This window comes from Salminus brasiliensis, chromosome 1 (assembly GCF_030463535.1).
Source record: "Salminus brasiliensis chromosome 1, fSalBra1.hap2, whole genome shotgun sequence".
NCBI classification, from domain to species: Eukaryota; Metazoa; Chordata; class Actinopteri; order Characiformes; family Bryconidae; genus Salminus; species Salminus brasiliensis.
In genome coordinates this window covers 56,501,214-56,524,435 of record NC_132878.1, presented here as the reverse complement: position 1 = coordinate 56,524,435, position 23,222 = coordinate 56,501,214, and the positions used below count along the sequence as shown (strand labels likewise).

The 23,222-nt window shown below is 40.4% G+C and overlaps 1 protein-coding gene across 1 annotated transcript; it reads left to right on the top strand.

Annotated features, from left to right (window-relative positions):
• The first annotated feature begins 19,679 nt into the window (after window positions 1-19,679).
• Window positions 19,680-22,299, top strand: six6b (SIX homeobox 6b). The gene is made up of 2 exons (XM_072696587.1): window positions 19,680-20,366; window positions 21,556-22,299. The coding sequence occupies exons 1-2, from the start codon at window positions 19,795-19,797 to the stop codon at window positions 21,710-21,712; spliced, it is 729 nt and encodes a 242-aa protein (XP_072552688.1). The 5' UTR covers window positions 19,680-19,794; the 3' UTR covers window positions 21,713-22,299.
• Window positions 22,300-23,222: the final 923 nt, after the last annotated feature.

Below are 23,222 nucleotides of genomic sequence, written 5' to 3'. Positions count from 1 at the left end.
TTTACTGTGTGTTAATCTACCCCTCGCAGAGAACCGAACTATAGAGAACACTCTAAAGGATGTGGCGCATTTATCACTGGCGTAATCTCACAGTAGCTGCTCTCTGAGCAGCTTTTTATGCTGATTATTATGAGCTACTTGAAATGCACAGAAAATGAAGATCTGCTAGAGGCCACATTTTGTACATACATGTATTTATATGGGAACGACATTAGTTTGTTTTGTATAATTTCTTACTCGTGACCTGCAGTGTGCTGGTAAGTGTTACGTACTTTTCTGTCAATCAAAGTAATACCTTAGTGAGGACAGCTTCGTCAATTCCTTTAATTCATTTTAATTCCTCTTAAAGGCCATAATTATAGACCTTCAAATGCACAAATAACAGCATCAATATTTCATTTTAGTTGAAAAAAGAGCTATTTACATCTAGACTGTAGGAATCAATGACGTGTGCAATAAAAATAACAATTAAACAAAAACAAACAATGTTTTATATGGTACCAGCGTAGTGTGCATGCTTTCTTGCGTGTGTGTGTGAGAGTGAGAGGGGGGAGAGAAACAGAGAGAGAGACAGAGAGAGAGAAAGGGGGAGAGATTGAAAAGAGACTTTTTTTTTGTAATGGTTTTCTCATTGCGAACAAAGGACACCATGTACATCTTTCCCCCACTTTCTTATGATCAAAATTGCATTTCAAGTCATAAAGCAATTTTCTGTCAGCAAAATGACCTTGGCATGTATGGAAGACTGTATGTGCTGGGTTTATATTGTGCGGCAGTGAATGAAGCCTATTCGAACTTAACACAAAGCCTAAAACACCTGTTTGTGGTGGGATTCATATGATTGAAGTAAATTTATACCTTGCTGAAATGCTGCACCGACCAGTAATTTCACACGCATCCCTTTTCTTTTAGTCTTGGCATGGAAGCTTTGAGGTTTTGAGGCTGGTGAAAACATTGTCAGGAAGGCACAGGAGCGTCTCGGAGGTCGTGCCCTCGCTGCCTGGCATCTGGTAACCTTGTCAGATACGATCACTGGTGTGGGGGGACTCCAGCTATCTTTTTTAAACTGAGATGTAATCTCTTTAATTGGCATCAGCTGCGAGTCCATGCAGCAGGGAGACACGGCGAGGAGTTCTGGGAGGACGGCAGGTTTTCACAAGTCTCCCTCGCCTCGCTGCAGCCCCGCCTGGCTGCCTGCCCAGGCGCATTATTGAGGAGGAGAGGGGCTGTCATCACAGGAGCTCCCCTGACTTGACCGCGACCCTGACGCCCACGTCCACTGATTGTGAACTCTTGACCTTTCTTGGCTCCCTCTTAATCCAGTCAAGCGCAGATTACAGCAACACTAGGAAGCCTCCACAGATACCAATTACTATCACTTATTAATTATAGTGTAGACTATGAAAGAGCATATTTGAATGTAGACCAAAATATGCCATACTGCCAATTTACTTACTTTCATCTAGTTGATTTTTTTTTTTTTTGCAGAAGACCACCAAGAAATATATTTTTTGTACTTGATGGCAGTTGTAAAGATGCAAACTAATCACACACTCCTAAGAAACAAAAAAGAGCAGTGGCATAAAAGAAAAAGAACCATGTTTGTTATATAGAGATGTGTAAAGGACCTTTTGAAGGTGTTTCTGATGAACAGTTGTTTACCAATGTTAAGTTTTAATATTCAAACATCTTGAAATGTGGCTTTTTATGAAACCTAAAGTAGGCATCACTCAAAGAACATTTTGTGGAACCTTTGTTTTTAAGAGAGCAGACTATAAATTCTTTTAAATCAAATAATACAGAATTCAGTATCATTTGGTCTATTCTGAAAAAAAAAGTGTTACATTAGAAATTTTTTAAAATTAGCCCTATTTTGATGACTTGTTTTAGTTCTTTTTTGTGAAGAAATGATTACTAAACAGAAATGCAAATGTGGAATTTAAAAGGGTAAAATTATTAAACTGACTACCGAATTTGTCCACATGAGTTTAGATTTCTCATTTAGATAGCTTCTACAAGAGTGTCCTCCAAAGTGTGTGATGCATTAACAAAGAGCTTCCTCACCTTCTCTTTTTACAGCATGCTGCACTGCATCGCATGGAATTGACCTTGTCTGTTCAAAAGTTTTAGATGTTTTGATGTTCTTCAAGCCGGAAGCCTCTATGATAACTAAGCATTTGTTAAGAAAATTCTTGAACTAGCAATTTGAATATTTCTTTTGGGTCATCAAAGACCGCACCGTCATCAGAGACAGCAATGACCTCAAAACGCATCAAAATGTTCTCTTTGAGGAATCCTTTTTTTTGTTCATGTCTACAGAGTATTTATATTGTGTTCATTTCAGAACACCGTTTGGGGTGCTGATGAATAATTCTTTGAATAACTCATAAAACAAACAGTGTTTAGTGTATGATGTTGTAGCTAGGATGGCTAATTGACTTATTGTAGATTTATTCTGTATAAAAAAATAGTGCCATTATTTCCTTTTCAACCATCCTCACTTGATATGTGAAGACATATCATCTGTTTGCATGCATCCATTCCTGCTTTCACGTGCCTTCCAACGTCATTGAGTTTAAGGATTTTTTTAAATGAAAAGACAACCGTTTAACTCTCTAATTGATCAGCAAGACATGGCAGGTTCAAGGAAAACTAGATTTATTAAACGGCATTTGGTCTTTTCACCTTTTCAGTCTAATCCAAGGTAGATTTCTCTGTCATATGATTTTCAAAGCAAAGCCTTCCCCAAGGAGCTTTGGAAATAGAGTAAATACTGGGCTTTGTACTGCTTGACGATACTTCTTTTTCCTAGTAAATTGCCTCACTCCTTATAGAAGAAAAATCTCAGCCAATTTGCTTTGAAGAGAAACGTTCTGGTCATTAACGTGTTCAATAGAGAAATACTGTACATTTCCCATATGATTCCTTAGTAGTGCCTGACGTACTGGGCTTCACTCCTCCGTTCCTGCCTTTATACGCAGTGCATTGCCCTCAGTGGACGCTCAGAGGTGTTGGACAAAGGAGAGAGGCAGTGCAGACAGCCCTCTGATAGAGGTGAGAAGAGAATGGTCGCCAAGGTGATCCTGAAATTGGAAAGCTTCGAAAACAAGTTGACCTTTGGGGGGGCTTGAATGTCCCCAGTGAGGCCCCCCGTAGTGGGAATTTGATGGCAAATGCCTCCAATTTGTGGTTCTGAAAGTCTAAATTGAAACATCTCTGCAAGCAGAGCTCTGTGCCGCTTTAGTGTATAGGCGATGTCTCTGACACCCACATTACACATACACACACAGACGCAAACATGCACATACAACGCATTCACACAATTGAAACAGTTCTATCCTGATGAAGTCTGCCTGTAGTTGCGTGCAAACTTCAATCCCCAAACCTTGTCAACATTTTCGTCCGTCACGGACTGCTAGCATGCTTTCTAAATGTTAAATGCGTTGATTTAGAGCTGGTAAGAAGTGGTTCAGGAGGGGTCCCAAATACTCAGTCTATGTGTATGTGTGTGTGTAAGTTTGTACGATTCCCTCTCTGTCTTTCAATCTGCCTGCCTGCTTTCGCTTGTTTCCCCACAACTACCTACTTATTTCTGAGGGTAAGTGTGAGATGGGTGAGATCCCCTGCATTTTTGTCCTCATTGTGTAAACACTTGAAGAGGCGCACTGAGTTGTTCCCGGAGCGATCTCAATATTTGCCCCTCTTCCCAGCAGGAACGCTTTCTCCTCATTACAAGGTGACAAAGTGCAGGCTTTAACAAGCATCCTTCTGCCCCTCCCCAGCATTTAGAGCCCCCTACGAAAAAAAGAACATCATTTTAATTATGCAGTCAATCACAATTACAAGCAAATGTTTTCCCTGTTGGGCCTGCCCCTCTTTTCAGCGCTTTGTCCCCAGCCCCATTGTATGCCGGGAGAAAGGCCTCGGCGGTCAATGGGGCGGCTGAGTGGTTATGTGTAAGGTGGAGGCCTGTGTCCTTCAGCCCACCTCACAGCACGCTTTGTCAGGGGCCAGGGATGTGGGGGGACGGGGGGTGGGGGGCGAGGGGGTTGTACATCCGCAGCACATTTGCTGAATTAAGGAACACAGTAGGGAGACTTTGGAAGAGAGGCTGTAGGAGCAGGAGGGGGGAGGCTGATGGAGGACTTGTTGCTAGGTGACTAACAACTGCTGCGTGTCATTTTTTTTTCTTGCCCATTTTTACTCTTCAATACTTCTTTTTGCTTCCAGTGAGTTGGATTGCCCCCCCCAACACCACCTTCATTGCCTACCACCCCCTCCCTATCCACCCCCTTGCCCCCCCCACCCTCCCTACGCGCCACTTATTCTGAAATAAAGAGGTACAGAGGGGGAAGAAATTGTTTTTAACGTTCCCTTCTCTACACTATTCCCAATAGAATGAGCCACAATAGTATTCTGAACTGTAGCCCTTTTACATATTAAGCCATCAGAGATTATGAAAAAAAATTATGAAGTAATCATAATAGCACCTTGTGTAAAAACTGAACACTGCATTACGTTCTCTTTGTATTTCTTATTTGATGGTTTAAATTGCAATAAAGATTATAAGAAAGGCCACAGTAAAATGATTTCCGACACTTTTGTTGTTTACATGTATGTTTATTTAACTACTGCAGTTTTACACCCTCAAGTGTTATCTGATAGTTATACAAAATGGCTTTACTAGCATGTTCCAGTTCCTGTAAGAATGAAGTGATCTCATAGTGAGACTGTATATGTCTTCAACCCAGTGAAGGCGCCACTGTTAATCACATGACATCAGATTTGTGGTGCTGTCTCCGAGCTTATGGCATGATTTCACATTCTTAAGGCTGGCATTGTCTCTCTGCCCAACCCAGCCATGCCCTCTCTCATTTACAAGCCCCCCCCTCCACACTGCAGAAATCACACACAGCTACTGTGCGCAATGCCATTGAGAGCAGCAAGAAAAGAGAGGCCAATAAATATCCATATAATAAAAGGCGACACTAAGCTAGCAAAGTTCAAACCACATTTTGATTCCCTTGCCTTCTTCTTCTTAAATCTTACAACTACAAGTCAACAATGGGTAAATGAATATATAATGAACATCGGTGTGGTAGTCAACCAGGTTGTGATATCTGTCCAGCATGAATTACACAAAGATGCCAGTTTATTAGGTCCATCTTCCTTGTTTATACACTTCTTAGACATTTCATCAGAGAAACCTACTATATAGGTGGATTTTGAAGATGCTTTAAGTGACGTTAGCCCATCTACACCTATGCACAGTTAATCAGCTCCCTTTACCAAGTCTTTCAAATGGGAAACTCTGTGTTTCGTAAATACTACACAGCAAATTTGCCAGTGTTCAATGAAAAGAAATCAAAAGAAAAATGTTAAAGTTGATTTAACACTGGCAAATATGCTGTGTATGAAAAATGATAATCACTATACTGCAAAAAAAATTGCATCTGGATTTTTGCTGTTTTTGAATTTTTGACATAATATGAATCTGGCAGAGTTTAAGAGGTCAAATAACTTTCTCCCAATTTTTAACAATCTGCTTCTAAATATAGCAGGCTATTCTTCTAAAATGCAACAAAATGTCTATAGCATTTTCCTAAATCCTATTAACCTTGCCAAAGATAAGGGGGGAAGTCGCCAAATCCTGTCCCATCAGTACAGCCACAGCATAATAATTTGCTCTCCATGCTTAATTTGTGATTTGTTTTTTCTGAAACCAAAAGTGGCCAGTACATTTCTAAAACCCTCTGCACGGCCTGTTCTCACATACATAACAACAGGAAAGCAACATGTGTTTTGCTGCAATGCAGTTGCAGGGTTATGGACATTCACATGGTGATTCAAAGCGTTTGTGTGTGTAGGCTAAAGGTGTGGGGAACATTGGCAGCAGCACTATCTGAATGAATAATTGCCTTCCGCACCCACAGCTGAAATATGAAGACATTTCATTTCTAAAAGTGTTTACGGCAATATATTGCAAGAGCACAGACCTTTTCACTTTTCTTCACTTGTTAGGCTTTGTTGCAGTGCTTGTGTACTTTCAGCTGCACAAAGATGGCTAACACTCCAATACACACACACACACACACACACACACACACACACACACACACACAATGCTGAAGCTTACCCTTGTTCCATTCTTATGTGCTCTGTGAAATCTTCCTAACATCTTGCGTCTGCAATCAGGGCAGGTTAGTCACTTTCCTCATAACATACTCATGCACCATGACCATGTGCTCAGTAGAACCCCCAAACAGACCAGACCCCATCGGACATAATGCCAAAAAACTTGATGTGGACTCTGATCTGGACTGGAGTTTTTAGTGATCTCTCCTGTCCTGTTATCTCAGGGGATGTTAATAAGACAATAATATGCTATTTATTGGCTTATGCTTCAATCCATTCATACATCTGCTTAAGATCCACTGATCATATTAAGATGCCCAAGTCCCTCTTCTTCAAATATGTGCATGAGCTACATTGACAGGACATTCTCTAAAGATGATTCACCTGTTCCAGACAAACTGGGAAAATTTCCACTCAACGGTGTCACCTCCCTTTTGCCTTGCTCCTCTATTGCTTCTCCCTGAAAGGACAAATCGATTGGCTCTGTTTTGTGTTTGCCTGTAGTCCATTTAACTCAGATCCATAAAGCCTGTTATTGGAGTTCTGGCTGCTACTTGAGAGGCAGTCTAAATAAAAGCAGAGACACGGGCCTTTGTTCTTTTGTCTTGTTCGCTTCTTTGTAATTTTGTTGACATATTTCAGTGACTGACAAGGTAAACGCAGACACATCCCAGTGTGAATTGTCAAAAAAACAGAAAAGAAATCCAGCTGCGTTCCCCCTTCTTTTGGTATCGATACCTTGTTCTGTGTGTGTGTGAGTGTGTGTGTGTGTGTTTGATAACACTCTGTGGATATTCATGCTCACGTTTTTCTTTTTTAATAATCCTTTTGTAAGTGCTTTAGGCTTGGATGGATTAGCCTGGTTGTCTGTGATACCCCTTCTCTCCTTTCTTCTCAGCATTTGAGAGGCACATATGACTAAAAATGTTCAGCTGCACTTAGATGCCATTATTGTCCCACACTACAGGAAACAAGGGCTCATGTAACTCTGAGGTCAGAGGCAAATGCATGCATAGTTGGCAATGTTAAACAACAAATTATACGCTTTCCCAATGCCTTTCCATCTCACACTGACACTCTTGGAATGGGTACTTAAGGGAAAAAACCTTACGAAGGGAATACCAAAGTAGTGTTTTGTCTCTGTTTTACTCTTTCAGGAATAAGTGAGTGTTACAGAAAGGATTTGGGATCATTGATAGTAGTTTATGAAATTATTATATGAATTCTTGTAGGACTGCAAGATGACAGCAGAGGATGCACATCCTTTACTTGTCTGGAATACTCTCAATTTTTACTGAATCAAGCTGAGTCTTTGTTGTCGCATTGTTTTAGCTATTCTTGATTAAAGTTGCAGGAAGACTAAATTCATGATTGCTTTTTAATTTTGTAATATTGTGAACACAAATGTGCATGTCCATGTGGGACCAATGGATAATTGAACTGTCTACATATACTTAACCAGAATGTCACCACTTTCCATTTAAACTGGGCTTAATATTGAATATTTCAACTGTAACCTGTATCCTCATCCATTACAAGGCTATGTCCCTCCCACAACTTCAACACCACAATCTTATTCTGGTTGAGTCTGAGCAACCTGGTGAATAGACTATGTAAGCCCTTTCTTTTTGATCTTTCTGGAAAACATTGAAATCTGACATTTTAGAGCCAAACAATGATTCTAATGCATGCACAATCATCTAATTTTTATTTCAGTGACATAGCAGGCTCTTTGACAAGCATTGGGACCTTAAGACCATGTCCAGGCAGCTAATTGAGTTGTTTAGTGAGCAGTGCTTTGCCATCTCTCTGGCATTTCATTGGAATTCTGCTAAATTCTTAGCATTTGACTTCTAATTATACAAACATTTTAGGACATTAGACTGTCTTCCCAAGCTCTACACAAAATCATTGATAGTTAAAACTCCCTTAACACCAAGAACTTAACTCCATAATCATAGTGTATTTATTGGATTGATCAGGGCTTTCAGTGTTGTCTACTGTATGTTAACATCCTACCCCATGTGTTTACACTTTATTCAGTGTTGGGCACATGTTCAAACTGAGACAGCTTACAGAACCTTGGGGAGGGGACTAGAGTTGTTTTCTCATTTACGTGACATTAATCCCAGTTGCATTAAATGAGACAGCTCAGACCCAGTTTGAATGGATGCCACTGCACTCTTTAACCTTTATTTTTGAACATGGCATGTGACAGTTTTTAAAGAGTAGAGTACTTGTTGCTTGTATAAAAGCTCTTTGCTTGATTTCTGATTCACTGATCTGTTATTTAGCATTTTATACATATGGCCTAACAATTGTAATGTGAGACTCCAAACATCTTATAAAATTATAAAATATTATCACATGCATAAGATTTCATATTGATGCAGTAACTTTCTTGAGCAGGGCGTGCCCAAGTCTTCTTGCATTAGCAGGGACAGCTGAATGTTGAGTTTCCTAAACCTTTCAGTGAGTGCAGATGATAATCTCAGCAGCTAAGCTCATAAGTTTGATGTCTTGGCTCATTAAGAAGCAGAAAAAGAGTCTACTAAGCAGAACCAGGTAGTGACACATTTGGCCAGGGTGTGTGTGTGTGTGTGTGTGTGTGTGTGTGTGTTTGAAGGCAGGGAGGGAGTTGTGCTCATTCAGATGGAAACAAGAATGTGCTCACCCCCTCTGTCTGACAAGCTGACACCCGCACGGTGGCCCGCTGGTCCCTAAGCATGGACATGGAGAGCGGGCATCATGAAACATGCATGGCTGCCACTGGCCCCTTCCATTATTCAGAGGCTCCATATCCACACATGCCACCTTGGCGACAGCACTTTCCGCCTCCTATTAAACATACATACCAGATCACTGCGTGGGAAGAGCTGGGAGAAAGAGATGACACGATAAAAGGGCAGCCTCAGTTTGCAGCTGTCCTCTTTGGAAGAGAAACATTCTCGAGATGCTAGTTGAAAACATTTGAATTAATATTGTATATTTGCTTTAGGTTTTAAGGAATAATTCTTCTTAGGATTTCTCTAGACTTAACATTTCCTTACTGAAACATTCAGCTCTTAAATCACTTTTCAGCAAAGCACTTCTTCTAAAATTTGAAAATATCAATGCAATTCTTCCAATATGTCACCAGAAGTCAGCAAGGTTTTCGCTCATGTGTTGTTAGTCAAGCCCTTGAATCCTGAGTGGGGAACGAAAATTATTCTAATACTTTTACTCTATGCACTGGTAGCCTGTTTGCTAGGGCCAGTTTCTTTACAAATCCATATTTCTATTGTATTGCTTGGCTATCCCAGAGGACTGGAAGCTCTCTATCTCTGCTTCTACACTGTTGCATTCATCGTTCTGCCTTTTGCTGTATATTTCATATTCAATACAGTTTAGTTTGTGCTTCACGAGTTTGTCCTTCATAACATATACTGAGCTACTTCAAGCGTCTTCAATCAAACTGCACAAATAAGCCCTACGAAAGCCCAAATACCTCTTGAAGACATCTGCAGCTAGCACACAATGATCCAAATCAAAACATTCCTCATAAATGTTTCACATCTTACCAGGAATTTTGAATGGCCAAGAAACAGGTTAGCTGTAAACTGATAAGTCTCTGTAAGCCTCTGCCATCCGGGCGCTTACGGTATGGCGTTACTCGTTAAAGCCCAATCCCCAAATCAGGAAACAATGCTCTCTACCTCTACTTCTACCTCTACACCTTCTACTCTCTAGGAATAGAAGGTGTAGTAGACTGAAATAGCACAACAGCTATTTGTCCCTACTTCACACACATGCAGGGACACACTGACTTACTCTACTCCAGAATCCAATCCAATAAGTGGGCCATGTGTGGAGTCTGGCAGGGACACTGTGCACACTGCGGGGGTGTAAAGAGCAGTAGGGAGTAATGGTCCTGGCTCAGGGTCAAGTGAGTATGACATTAAGCTGCAGGGCAGCTTTTTATGTGTTCTTGAGCAGCTAGGGTTCACAAACTCATTGTCCTTTTCTTCAAATATGTAACTTGACTGCTCGTATTGTATTCTTTTTTTTTTTGGCCATTGTCTTAGCATTCCTTGCATGCTGTGTCCATTATTTATAATTATATTAAATATTTAAAATATGTTTATGTTTACAGTCTTTGAAATAATTAGGACACCTCATGAAACCTCTTTTTTTAACATATTTAAATATATGGACATGTGATCTTTCTTTTAACATTATTAGATACAAATACAAATAACAACAAATAAAACAATTTCAGCCCATGAGTCTCCAGCAATCCAAAAATGCCATCATGAGACCTACAGATAACCCCTGCTGCAGTTGATGTGAAAGTACATGCATCTACCATCAGAGAGAGAATGCAGAACTTTATTTTCATAGGAGGTATGCAAGGAGGAAACCTTAGAAGAAGGCCAGAAAAAACACCATGGCTTAATATTAGCCAGAGAACACCTGGACAAAGATTAGGAAAGATTAGGAAGAAAATGATTAATTAATTACAGTTTATTAGTAACTATTACAATTATTAGTTAATTCAGTTTTATTTGTTATATTAGCTCCATCTTTCACTATTGGAATTTCTTATTTTGTCACATGGCTATATAATACAAATACAGTATATAATAGTGTTTTATTACACTGGCTCAACATATCGTACACTCCCAGGTTTCTTCCTTGCAACCTTTCAAAATAAAACTGTATGTAAGAATTCTGATGTGTACACTTGTATGTCACAAAATGAAAAGGTCTGAAATCTGGAATTGAGCATCAATGGGTTAAATAGAGCATATCTATACAGATCTGTTGCAACACCGTTAGTGTGGCTTTGTTGATCTTTGTCCAGAGATATAGTCGAGTGTTAGTTAGTAGCCAGGCTTTCACTCTAAAGAGATGAATGATAAGAACACTTCAAGACTTGGCCTTCAACAACACACAGTTTCATATTAGAAAACTAATAGAAGCAACTATTTCCATTACCATATGTACCAGAAGTATCCATTTCACATGTTCACACCTTTCATTAGCACCAGTCCTCTCATACTCACTTTATGGTCATTGTGCAAGACAGGATAAAGCAGAAGCTTGAATTTGACTGTGTGTGTTGTATCACTGCATTCTGCAGGGTGTATTGAATTGTGCTCTAACATTTTATAGAAAAAAACAGACTTGAATGTGAATTTACACAAACAGACAAAAACTGATAGCAACCACATAAGTTAAACGATCTCTCTCTCTCTCTCTCTCTCTCTCTCTCTCTCTCTCTCTCTCTCTCTCTCTCTCTCTGTCTCTCTCTCCCCCTCTCTCTCTTTCACTTTCTCTTTCTCTCTCTCTTTCTCTCTCTCTCTCTCTCTCTCTCTCTCTCTCTCTCTCTCCTCATGCCTAGCATTTATCTCCTGAGGCATTTCCTCTGTACAGTGCAAATGGCAGCAAACATCTGTAGGTGGTGGTGGTGTGTATGTGTGTGTGTGTGTGTGTTGGGGGCTGGGGGTATTTGTTCCTGTGTGGCAGCTGTGTAGAATTATTTTCTCAGCCAATCAAATCAAAGAGGCAGCAGCTAGAGAGCTATACCAACAACCTAACCTACATGTCACAGATATAAGGAAATGCAACCTTCCATAGTCAAAAGACATCGTCTTAGACACCAGAAGACAAAGTAAACATATAGGTTATGTGAAACATCTGGTCAAGGTTTTTGTCAGCCAAAGGGGAAACTGAATTTTGTAGAAAAATTATGAAGAAATATTTATGAAGAATTTTTTATTATTTACATTTTTATTTGTATATTATTTGCATATTACATTTTTTCAGTTTTATTTGTTTTCCTCTTGTGATGTCTATTTGTACTTAGCTGTACTAAGTTGTGTTGAGTTTAGACTTGCTCATTGAGGTTCATATTGCATTTGAGTAGTTGTCACAAATTTACATAAATTGCTTATGTTCTTGTGCCAACCATCCCACAGTTCTCTTTTGCTTCCATAGATTCGATTTTGCTTTGTAAAATGCAGGGGACAAGGAAGTATCATGAAATTAGACTTGTTGCAAATACAGTTACTCATATAGAGCCGGTACATGTTTTATTTCATTTAATTTGTATGTATGTTAATTTTATTTTAAACAGTTTGATGACCTCCAGATTGATATCCAGATATCCTGATATCCAGATTCATGACGGCAGTGGTGGATAACCTTCAGTACACAAAGCTTACCATATTTATATTCTTGATGCAGATGCAGTGTCTGTGCTTTCACTGCAGCTGATGCTTCTATAACAAATGGCTATAAAAATGAATTGAAATACTAAAACACACAAACACACACACACACAGCCTTATCATAATACTGATAATATTTGCTTTTGGTCATGAGTGTTGTATTGCCATGCATGTCAGAAGTGGAATATCAACAGTTTGATGTTTATTTCACTGATTATATATACTTTTTTCACTTGCTTGGTAATTGTATTATAGAACCATTTCAAAACAACAAATTCTGAAGCTAGTTTTAGAGTTATGTACAGCCTCTATGTACAGGTACTACTTGTAAGCTTTACATGGGGATTAGCTAGGCCAGATTTAGGGTGGCTCTAGCCCTCTCTGAATGTTATTCAACCCCTAAAAATTACTTTAATATCATTTTAAATACATTCTCTCATTATTCACTCCTGGACGTAATTCAAAATAATGGAGAAATGAGTATGATAGGTCTAGCGGTCGCTGGGGGAGCATGGATTTTGGGTCTCAATGCAAAATTTACACTGGGCCCCACTATTCTAACAATTCTGCCCAAATACTCAATTAATTGAATTTTTAGAATTAGAATAATCCTAACCTGTCCCTTCATACTGCACTCCTGCCTGCAGGACATGCTGTTGCCTCTGCCCTATTATAGCGCTCCTTTGGCTCTTTGGCCCCTGCAAGTAGCTGTGAGACTAGACTTCTGCAATGGGAGTAAACCAATTAAACTTATTTACAGAAAATGTTTCATCCCAAAGCAGATGGATGTTGTTGTTTTTTTGTTTGTTTGTTTCACACGGATGAAGTTGACTTCTCATTCTATAGCTTAATTTTATGGTCCACCTTAAATGGTGCAGTTCTTTGTATATTTTCTAGTAGGGCCAGATACAGTTACCAAAACCCATTTATTGTTTGTATCCTGCAATTCTGTGTGGCTTAGGTTTCATTTCAACTTTGGAGTGAAACACTGCTCACCCCACCCAACCTAAAGAGACAAAATATTTTATGTGGCAAGCATCCCATCTTTGAAAAACACTAGAAGCACTGTGCTGGTCTGACCTACTTATACCTAGAAGCGCCAAACTCCAGTCAGCTGACAGCTGTGACTATCCCTACTATTATTATGGTTTTATCTACTTTTAGTGTAGTTTGGTTACTGATTCTTTATTCAAAAAAGCTGTTACAGACATGTAATGATTGCTAAATTATGTGTAGATATATGGTGATTCTGTCAGATTGGCGGATTCTCGATTTGAATTGTGTGACATGCCAGGTGACAGAGTACCAGACTTGAGGCATTACTAGAGGCAATTAGTCTAGGTTTTGAAAAGTACAACTGTTTTCTAATATTACAATAAAGCTTTAATATTAACAGATATAAATGTATTATTGTGTATTTGGAACATTGATATGATCCTTATAATCAATTTATTTCGTATTTTATTAACAATTTTATCTTTAATATGGCAATTTGCTAATGGGGAAGAAGTGTGCAGACACACTAGTGGAACGCATTGTGCACAGCTTTAAAAATATGGACATTAGGACTAACCGGAAACATGACTGTTTCCCCAAACCGCCTTTTACACATTTTATATTCTGCACAACCTTAAGTAAGTGTATTAATTTGTATTAAATCATTGAAAGCAGTTTAAAAACACATACAATCAAAAACAACTATCTCAAAAATAACATCTCAATTCAAGTCTTACGTGAAGGGTTTTATATAATATTCAACTGATTCCAAGTTCAAAGCTTTTTTTGTCACAAAAAGAAATATTTAAAAAATATCTTTACATTGATCAAACTTTTACTCCCCCGACCTTTGAAGAGGATATATCCCACCCTACCCAGTGACAGTGTGTAAGCAATTGTGTAAGCAGTACGTTGAAATGCAACAAATGACCGCTAGGTTAGGCTCGCGTTCTTTACTTGAAATTATATATTTTAAAGAGGGATAGGCATTAGCTACGACAGACAGCACTGCCCACAAACAACCACAAAAAATATTTCAAAGTGAACGTGAAATGAAAATAATTCGAAATTTATTTCTACCTGCTGGTGTATTTTTCTGGTTAGCTGCGTATTTTCGCCAGATGGGAGGAGAAATATGATATTGTAGGGAATTCATATATTTTTGGTCTGATGGTGCATGATTTAAAAAACAGGCTACAGTTTTCGTGTAAGGGAAAACAAAACAATATGTCATATATATATATATATATGACATAATATAACGTAAGAAGGTTCCGCCTCTCTGAAGGGAGTTAGTTGCAGTTGTGGTTCCACACGTAAGGAACTACGTGCAGTCAAACGTCTGTGCTTTTACCCTCCAGCCAAGCAAGTCAAATCTGCACCGTCTCTACTGAGCTGATTTTCTTTCGTTCTCAATAAGCCCATTAACCAGAGGGTGGCCCAGGCACTCCTGTCTTGTATACGCTAGACATGGTTATGTACTCATCACACGCAAATTGCCCAGTCCAGACCAGCCTCCCCGGCTCCACCCATCCTCTCACCCTTTGGCCTTCTCGTGTTTGCCGAATTGAGAGTGCACTCACTCTCACCTTCAAGCTTTGTGTGCGAGTGTGCGTGTGTATATGTGTGTGTGTGTCTAAAAGTTACACGTTGTGTTCATGTGCAAACCCTACTGAAATGCAGGATAGACACAGTACCTGTATTGTGCAACCCCATTGATTAATCTAAAGAGTTTCTGGAAAATTCACTTTTAAAAAGGTGTCTTATCCCTAACTGGAATAATGGGATACTTGCAATAACATTAGGGCAGCATACAAAACAAACAAACAGAATAACAACAAAAAAACTGAGATTAAGATTTTATTTAATTTAATGTAAATGCAATTACACAGGTACATTCCTGAGACAGAAGACACACAACACTCTGCCACCCTTGTAGTCTATTTAATGGGCCTCACTGAAACATCTAAGAACATCTCTTTGAATAAAGAATTAAGATTAATCTAAATCCGCTGCCAGATTTCTGGATCATGTCGCCCGCAAAGCATCCTGTCTTGGCAAAGCACACCGTTAAGGCATTAATGGCTATGCAACAGCATAATGTGTGTGTGTATGTGCATTATACAAATAATTTGTTAGTGATATTATGAGGGGTTGACTTTATAAGACTAAATGTCATGAAAGCATCACAGCAGTACTGTATGCGCTATACACGTCTAAAGGGGTCCTAGACTGTAAAAAAGTTTGGAAATTACTTAGTATGAACATACACCATGTCACACAATCTGTACATGCATGTATATGTGCATATGTGATAACATATTGTGTGTATGTGTGTGTGCCCTGGCTTGTGGATAAGAGGTGTTCTCTGTTACTGCAAATCTGTAGATTATAGGGCATCACCAGGCTGGGAGTAAGAGTCTTATGTAGCTGGATGACAGCATCCAGAGTGCCAGACTTATCCCCATCATCATCCTCACTGTACAGATGACCCTGGGATTTTTGTCACTATAAATGCCCATTTACAGCTTACCAAGTGCACATCTAGACCATCGGAAATGTTGTTAATATGACTGCTGGCATGATACCTTAATTACAACTTAATCCAGTCAGCTTGGTGGCCACTGACAACATACAGCACAAACCAGCAATGTCTGATTCCTACAAATCCCGAGCCAAAAATCTACAGCTAAAGTGAAATGTCCCCCGTGTTGGTTTAATCGGCTCTGTTGCAGCCAATTGAGCCTAGCTGGTTTAGATGATGACTGACACAACCTGATTGTGAACTCTTTAATCCTGAATTCGACCAGCAATTGCCAGGACATATAAGGATAGATGTGAAGCCATTCTGAAAGTCCCTGATTTGATATTATGGACTGGTCATCTCACAATAGCTCAAATAAAAGATTAAGAGAGTGATACTCATTCAGGTTGTTGGCAGTTGGCAGAATCCTCACTAAATAGAGGAAGTGCAGCGGTGGCTTGCATACATGCTGGCTCTATTGGCTGCTCTGCTGATCTAGGAGAATCTGGGACAGTTAATGGCCCCTCACCCACTAGCCCTGCGCCTGCACATGCCCCCTCCTCCACCCACTCTTCTAGCCACCCTGGGGTGTGCTGTGACCCCACACCGTGGGAATCCATGATCCACGGCAAGTATATTTTTTCTGTCCACCAAAAGGTAGAAGAGATGGAAAAGAAAGAATGAATGAAGATGAAGCTTTGTCATCTTTTTATAGTTCTGTATCATTTTGACAACACAGCATGCATGGTTTGAACAAGCTCCTGTGGATTATAAAGATGTGTGTTTACAGAATAAATCAGATTAGCAGGTGACATTTAGAAACAAAATAATATGTTTGGGCAATCTTTGAACAAAAAAATATCTATGAATATTGTAAATTAAATTTTTTTAAACTCATGGCCCTGGTTAGTCTCTACTGTAAACAAATGTTTATTGTATTTTTTAATAATAATCAAAAATATCCAAAGTTGGTTATAACATGTACAAGAGAGATTTCTCATAAAGTGTACTGGGATTAGTATTATTTTAATTATTATAATAATAATAATAATAATTATTATTATTATTATTATTATTATTATTAAAAATGGCAAAATAAATATATTTACTGAATTTGACGTTGATTTCAACTAATTAATTGTTTTCTTTTTTCTGAATATTAAAGTCTAGTGCAACAACAAATTATCTTTAAAATCTCCCTGACGTGTTTTATCAAGAAGAAATTATCCACCAACGAGGACACTTTTATAAAAGTTTTACTTCTATACCTTCTGTTCATTTAAAAGTCGTTAATTACGGCAAATTGTGAAATTTTTCCAAAGCTCCAAACTACATTCACATACTGGTTCTGCTGTGGGTAGCTCTCATAAGCGTCCTTGGGCTTTTGTATAGGTCGCCATAGAGGGCAAAGCTTACTCCTGATAACAATGAAATAATCATGGTCTCGAGACGTTGTTTCCATTATTCTGGGGAAAGAATTATTTAATTCGTTTTTGATTGTTAGGATTAACGGATTGCTTTATGTTTATTGCAAGATGTAGGTATGGCTTCTCACTGTTTGAAAAAAAGCAAAGGCACAACGACCCAATAAAAGAGATGTGTATGAAAGGAACTGGTTTTCTATTTGATTAGCTTTTGTTAAAATTATGCTGGTCTAGTGGTTGGTCTGACAATGGCTCAGTCGGTTGTTAGAAGGCTATACCTTGGCGTTCCTATTCTCCTTTCCTGCTGGTGACATAATGGTCATGGTTATTTCAAATGTACAAGAGAGCATATGAATTTTTTACGGGCGTTTAAATGTTTGAAACCTGGAGCATGTCAGGCACTTGATACAACGTTTCATTTAACGTTTCATTCGGCCCTACGGTCTGGGTTTGTTTTGTAGGCTAGTGCACTTATAAAATCCTTTATTTAGCAAGACACGGGTTCGGCCCAGTTCCGTTATTGGGTCCCTCTTCAGCGTTGCTCCAGAAGATAGATTCAGATGTTAATCTTGTCCATCTCATCCATTTTCCCGTGGTATAGATATGAAGAAAATGTAAAATATTAACCGTCCCTAGAGTGATGAATAAATTCATCTGTACTCGAAAGGATTGCTTCTAGCATTGCATTTTAGCCACCACAAGACTGTGAACTCGAATGTTTTTAACAGTTTTAAGTGTTGTTTTTATTTTGGTGTATAATAATAATAATAATAATAATAATAATATAGGCATTTCATTAGTCTATGGAAACCAAATTTGTTGTCATGTTAGCCTGCTATATAGGCTACATACAATTTGAGAAGCTAGTATGTGTAATTACAGAAATCACATCCTACTAAAATGACAATAAATTATCTCGTGGTATATTCTATAGTGTGGCTCATGGCGCTGTAAAGCTCACGTCTCCGTGTGCCATGAAGACGAGCAGCTTTCCGTACAGACGGTGGCTTTATATCCGAAGCCACATTTCATACATCATGCAAAAAAAGGCCCGAAGGGTTTTCTACAATTGAACTGTGTGGATCTGTGAAAATAATATCAGGGGCTTTCCGTCAGAATGAACTTTTCCACGGTAGCCAGCCGTGAAATAATGTGACCCGACACTTCAAACCATCTGCGCTATCTATCCGGCGTCTTATTTACCGCCTCAGCTCGGGCACTGAGCGAACTGCGCCTCACGCTGCTGCTGCCGCTGCCACTGCTGCGCTCGGGCTGCTTTACCATACCACCTCACGCTGTTTTAATATATGGAGAGATCAAATAATTATTTGGAGCTGAAAATATCGTCATGGCACCACAACATAGAGCACTGAACCAGGCCTGTGTGTGAGAGCATTTTTACAGGTTTTAGCTCTAAAACTGGGAAGAAATGCAGCGTTCTCACAGTGACACTGGGCTTTAGATGCAGAGGTTAAGGGGTTATTGTGTCTACCGGTGTCTCTTACAGGGAATCAGCTGGAATCAGGAATTGCTGGATCCGTGTTGCCCGCTGTGCACGACTGTGTTTTATTAAATCTGACTTTGCGCGTGCACGTCCCGCCATGCCCGCTGCTCGTTTGTATACATAATTGAGCGAATCTGTCGCTATCATATATGCTAGCTTAGGTTATCTGAGACCCCGTTGATGCCCAGGCAATCTGCACACTGGAAAGACCAACTGAGAGAACTGATTCACCCTCGTCTGTCGGTTTAATCTCGCAACCTTTCCCGAGTGGCTGTGTTTCAGACGGGCACGCGCGCTGTGGAAGCGCGTGAACGCGCGTATCGGTTTTTGAATGGCAAAAGGGCAATCGCCGTGTCGTCTCACATGCGTGCAGGGCTGTGTTATGAAAAAGACTGCATGTGACAGCCGAGCTCTGCTTCTGAGACATAGGCTGCTGCTTTGTAGATGAAACAGCACGACATCGCATCGCAACTCTGCTCTATAGGGCACTGAACGCTGAGCGCTTTTGGATGGATGTTTTGGACGCATATAAAACACAGCCCAGCGCAATGAAATTATAAGAAAAAAAGGAACAAAAAATAATCGGGTTGTTTTTTTTCTGCTGAGATCTGGGAGGTGCTGAAATCTATTTGCACTCAGTTCCGCGTGATTGGCACACTTGACAGTGATTGACAGCAGTCCATGGAAACTACGCAACCAATCTGCCAGCTCCAATAGAAAATCAGACGAGGACAGGACGTCTTTTTTCACCCCCCACCCCACCCCCTCCTCAAAAATATCTCCGTTCCTGTGCTATATTCTCGTTCACTCGGGCTCCCCGTATCGCCTGCCGAGGCTGCTGCCGTCAGCCAGCCAGAGGGGCATCCTCCTTTCCTCAGCACCGTCTAACTGGCTCGTCTGCTGGCTCTGAGAGAGGGAGAGCGAAAAAGAGAGAGAGAGAGAGAGAGAGAGAAAGGGAGAAGACCGCGAGGGGGGGAGAAAGCACACACAGAAGCCTTCATGTTTCAGCTGCCAATCCTGAATTTCAGTCCCCAGCAGGTAGCGGGGGTATGCGAGACGCTGGAGGAGAGCGGGGACATCGAGCGCCTCGGCCGCTTCCTTTGGTCGCTGCCCGTCGCGCCCGCCGCCTGCGAGGTGCTCAACCGCAACGAATCCGTTCTGCGAGCCCGCGCCATCGTGGCCTTCCACACCGGGAACTTCCGCGAGCTCTACCACATCTTGGAGAACCACAAGTTCACCAAAGAGTCCCACTCCAAGCTGCAGGCGTTGTGGCTGGAGTCGCACTACCAGGAGGCCGAGAAGCTGCGAGGGCGCCCGCTGGGACCGGTGGACAAGTACAGGGTGCGCAAGAAGTTCCCGCTGCCCAAAACTATTTGGGACGGCGAACAAAAGACGCACTGCTTCAAAGAAAGGACCAGGCACTTGCTGCGAGAATGGTACCTGCAGGACCCTTATCCGAACCCAAGCAAAAAGAGGGAGCTGGCACAAGCCACGGGACTTACACCCACCCAAGTGGGCAACTGGTTTAAAAACCGAAGACAAAGGGACAGAGCAGCGGCCGCGAAAAACAGGTGCGTGCTTACGTTACTACACGGCAACAGTCCTTATTGGGCTATTTCTGTACAAATAGCTACTCCATCCAAACCGTTACCTTTCCAACCGTTACACAACGCCAAAACCGTAGAGGCTCACGCTTACGGTCAGCTAGCTGCTCTGTTCTTTTACGATGTAGCGTATATTATTGTAATGCAACATATTACATTTACATCAGCCATTCTAAAGCATTTGGCTTGTCTTAGATAGATGCGTTGTACAGATGATTTCCAAAAAGCATAAAACCCAAAACATCACTGAATATCCCGGTTTTGACGTTCTGAAATCCAAGGTCATTAGAAAGTACTGATTTACTGAGATTGCCTTATTTTCAGAACCCCAGTCTTGCGTGTATGAAGGCCCAGGCTTTTGACCAGGTTTTCATCATGCTTGGGCTATAAAACAGGAGTCATGCATATATTATGAAATAATGAGATATCAGTGCTCTAAAATGAAAGAATCGTTTTATCACGATCCGGAAGGCTACTAATCTGTTTGTGGCTTTGACCGATTACATTGGGATTAAGGTAATTCTAGCGAGAGGTTAAGCGTTTGTTTTGTTGTGTTGCGTGCTCGCTATACGGCCATGTTACCAGGAGGTTAAGCAGGGGCTTTCTCTGTACTTTCAAAAACAATCGAATCGTCTTTCATTGAGAAAAATAAAATGAATAGTTCGGCTTAAAGCAGGTAATAAGAGTCTTCATCTTATCACACAAATACAAAACGACTAATCACAGCAATGTGGAACGACTAAACGCTGGTGACTAGTGTTTCTGCATACATCTCTGGTAGTGTGTGTGTGCCAGTTAAAATGCCAACAGGAGATATTGTTGTGCATGCTAAGGCAGAAAATGGGGGATGAAGCACATGAGCTGGTCGCTGCTGAAATTCTGACACACTGTGTCCTTCCGGGGCATTTAGCCTATGACGAAGGCTCATAGCACTGTGCATCACATCCCGTTATACATGCTCGTTTACATCTTGGGCATCAAAATCTCAATCTCAGTAAGTCAGCACTTTTCAGCCTTTCAGTTGAAGGGCACGTGTTTTATGTTTAAGCATTTCCTGTAATAGATGGAGGCCTCCCAGGTGTACTGACACAGATATTGTTACCCCTGCTTCCTTCCCATCACCACCACCACCATCACCACCACCACCACATCAAAGACTACAACAACAGGTGCTGTCCAACGGCTCGGTTCCTGGCGAGGATGGCGCCGTGGACCGGCTGGGCAGCGCGTCGAGCCCAGAAGCCAGCCTGTCGAGCAAAGCTGCTGCTTCGGCCATCTCCATCACATCGAGTGACAGCGAATGTGACATCTAACGTCGTCTCGTCGCGGGCGAGCTGGGAAGACTGGGAGAGCACGAACACCTCATGAAGGAAACCGAGACAGACAATCACCAAGATAAACAAGCACATCAGTGCCTGCCTTAACGTATCAAAGGCCGTGTTCTTTCTTTATATTTCTTTTTTTTTTTTTTTTTTGTAATTATTTGGTGGCTGTCAGACCAGCCAGGGATGGACGGAATCTTTAAAATGTATTTATCTTTTTTTCATAACCAACACACGAAGATATGATACTTTGGGGGGAATAGAATAATAGAGAGAAAGAGAAAAGATCCTGTCCGTGTCGAAATTACTTTTGTATGAAGCAAAATCGGATGCCTCAAGGAAACAAGACACACACAACAAAACGAAAGCACCCTCTTTTTTGTTTTACTATGAAAAGGACTTCATGTTGAATCGACATTTGACCATTTTATCACGTTTTCTAAGATGTTTACGTATTAAAAAAATCGTTGCTCTTATAGAAACATTTGATTTGCTTGCTCATTTCAAGTCCGGTCATTTTTGATGTATATCGATGGACTTTGATTAGAGTGCGCCGAGTAGTGGACGTTTGTTTTAATGAATTAAGGACTTTTAAGTAAATAAAATGTTTGATGATCAAAGACTTATTCTCATTAATATCTCAAATACGAGGCCGAATTATTATTATTAGTGTTATTGGGTTTTTTTTTTTTTCAATCATGCTCAAAAATATTAGAGTTTTTAAAGGAAAGCGAGTCATTGGAGTTGCCCTTTATTTGTTTACCATGAACCAGACCAAGCTTAGTTAGTCCTACACGTACAAACGCAATTAACGGATATTAAGTAACTGAAACAACTCATGACAACATGCTTCAGGCCATAAATGCAGACGTTTAGCATTTACTTCAGTTTGACACGTTTTTCTGTAGACGGCTAAAACGCTGGAGTCTTTGCGTTGTTAAAAATGAGTTCACATTTAGAAGGTGGATGCCGTTAATGGGTGAATGTAGACTGTAGCGGCGTGTTTAACGTGATCGCTTCCTGTGTGTCCGCTCGCGTTAACTGCACTGATATTGGCTTTGCGCTCCCTAATGCTCTCTGACAGGAGAAGGTCAGCGAAAGGGCGGAGCGCCTCGCTTTCAAAACGAGCAGGCTGGATACAAAAAGCCTCAGAAATCCTCTAATCCTCACACTTAAACTGTATATCATTCTTGGTATGGTATGTTTTGTTTATGCAGATTTGATTGGCGTTAATGATTACAGTAGTTTGGAAAAAGCTATTTTTGTTTGAATTTAGGTATATTATTTTCTGTACAACACTACAAATACAGTTATGTTAAACATGTCTGTTAGGCTCTAGTCTAGAGTATTAGGCCAGAATGTCAAAATATTTGACAGCAACATTTATATTATAAACAATGCTGCTAAGCCTTTATTTAAACTGCGACTATATTCCTCCACAGTGCCCCCAGAAGCGTGTCCTTTTCCAAGCTACAAAGTTCCCAGTTTAACAGCAGGCTGG

Coding starts and splice junctions, on each gene's coding strand:
- six6b (XM_072696587.1), top strand. CDS start 19,795: ATGTTTCAGCTGCCAATCCTGAATTTCAGTCCCCAGCAGGTAGCGGGG. Junction 20,367..21,555: donor GCAGCGGCCGCGAAAAACAG/GTGCGTGCTTAC, acceptor ACCACATCAAAG/ACTACAACAACAGGTGCTGT.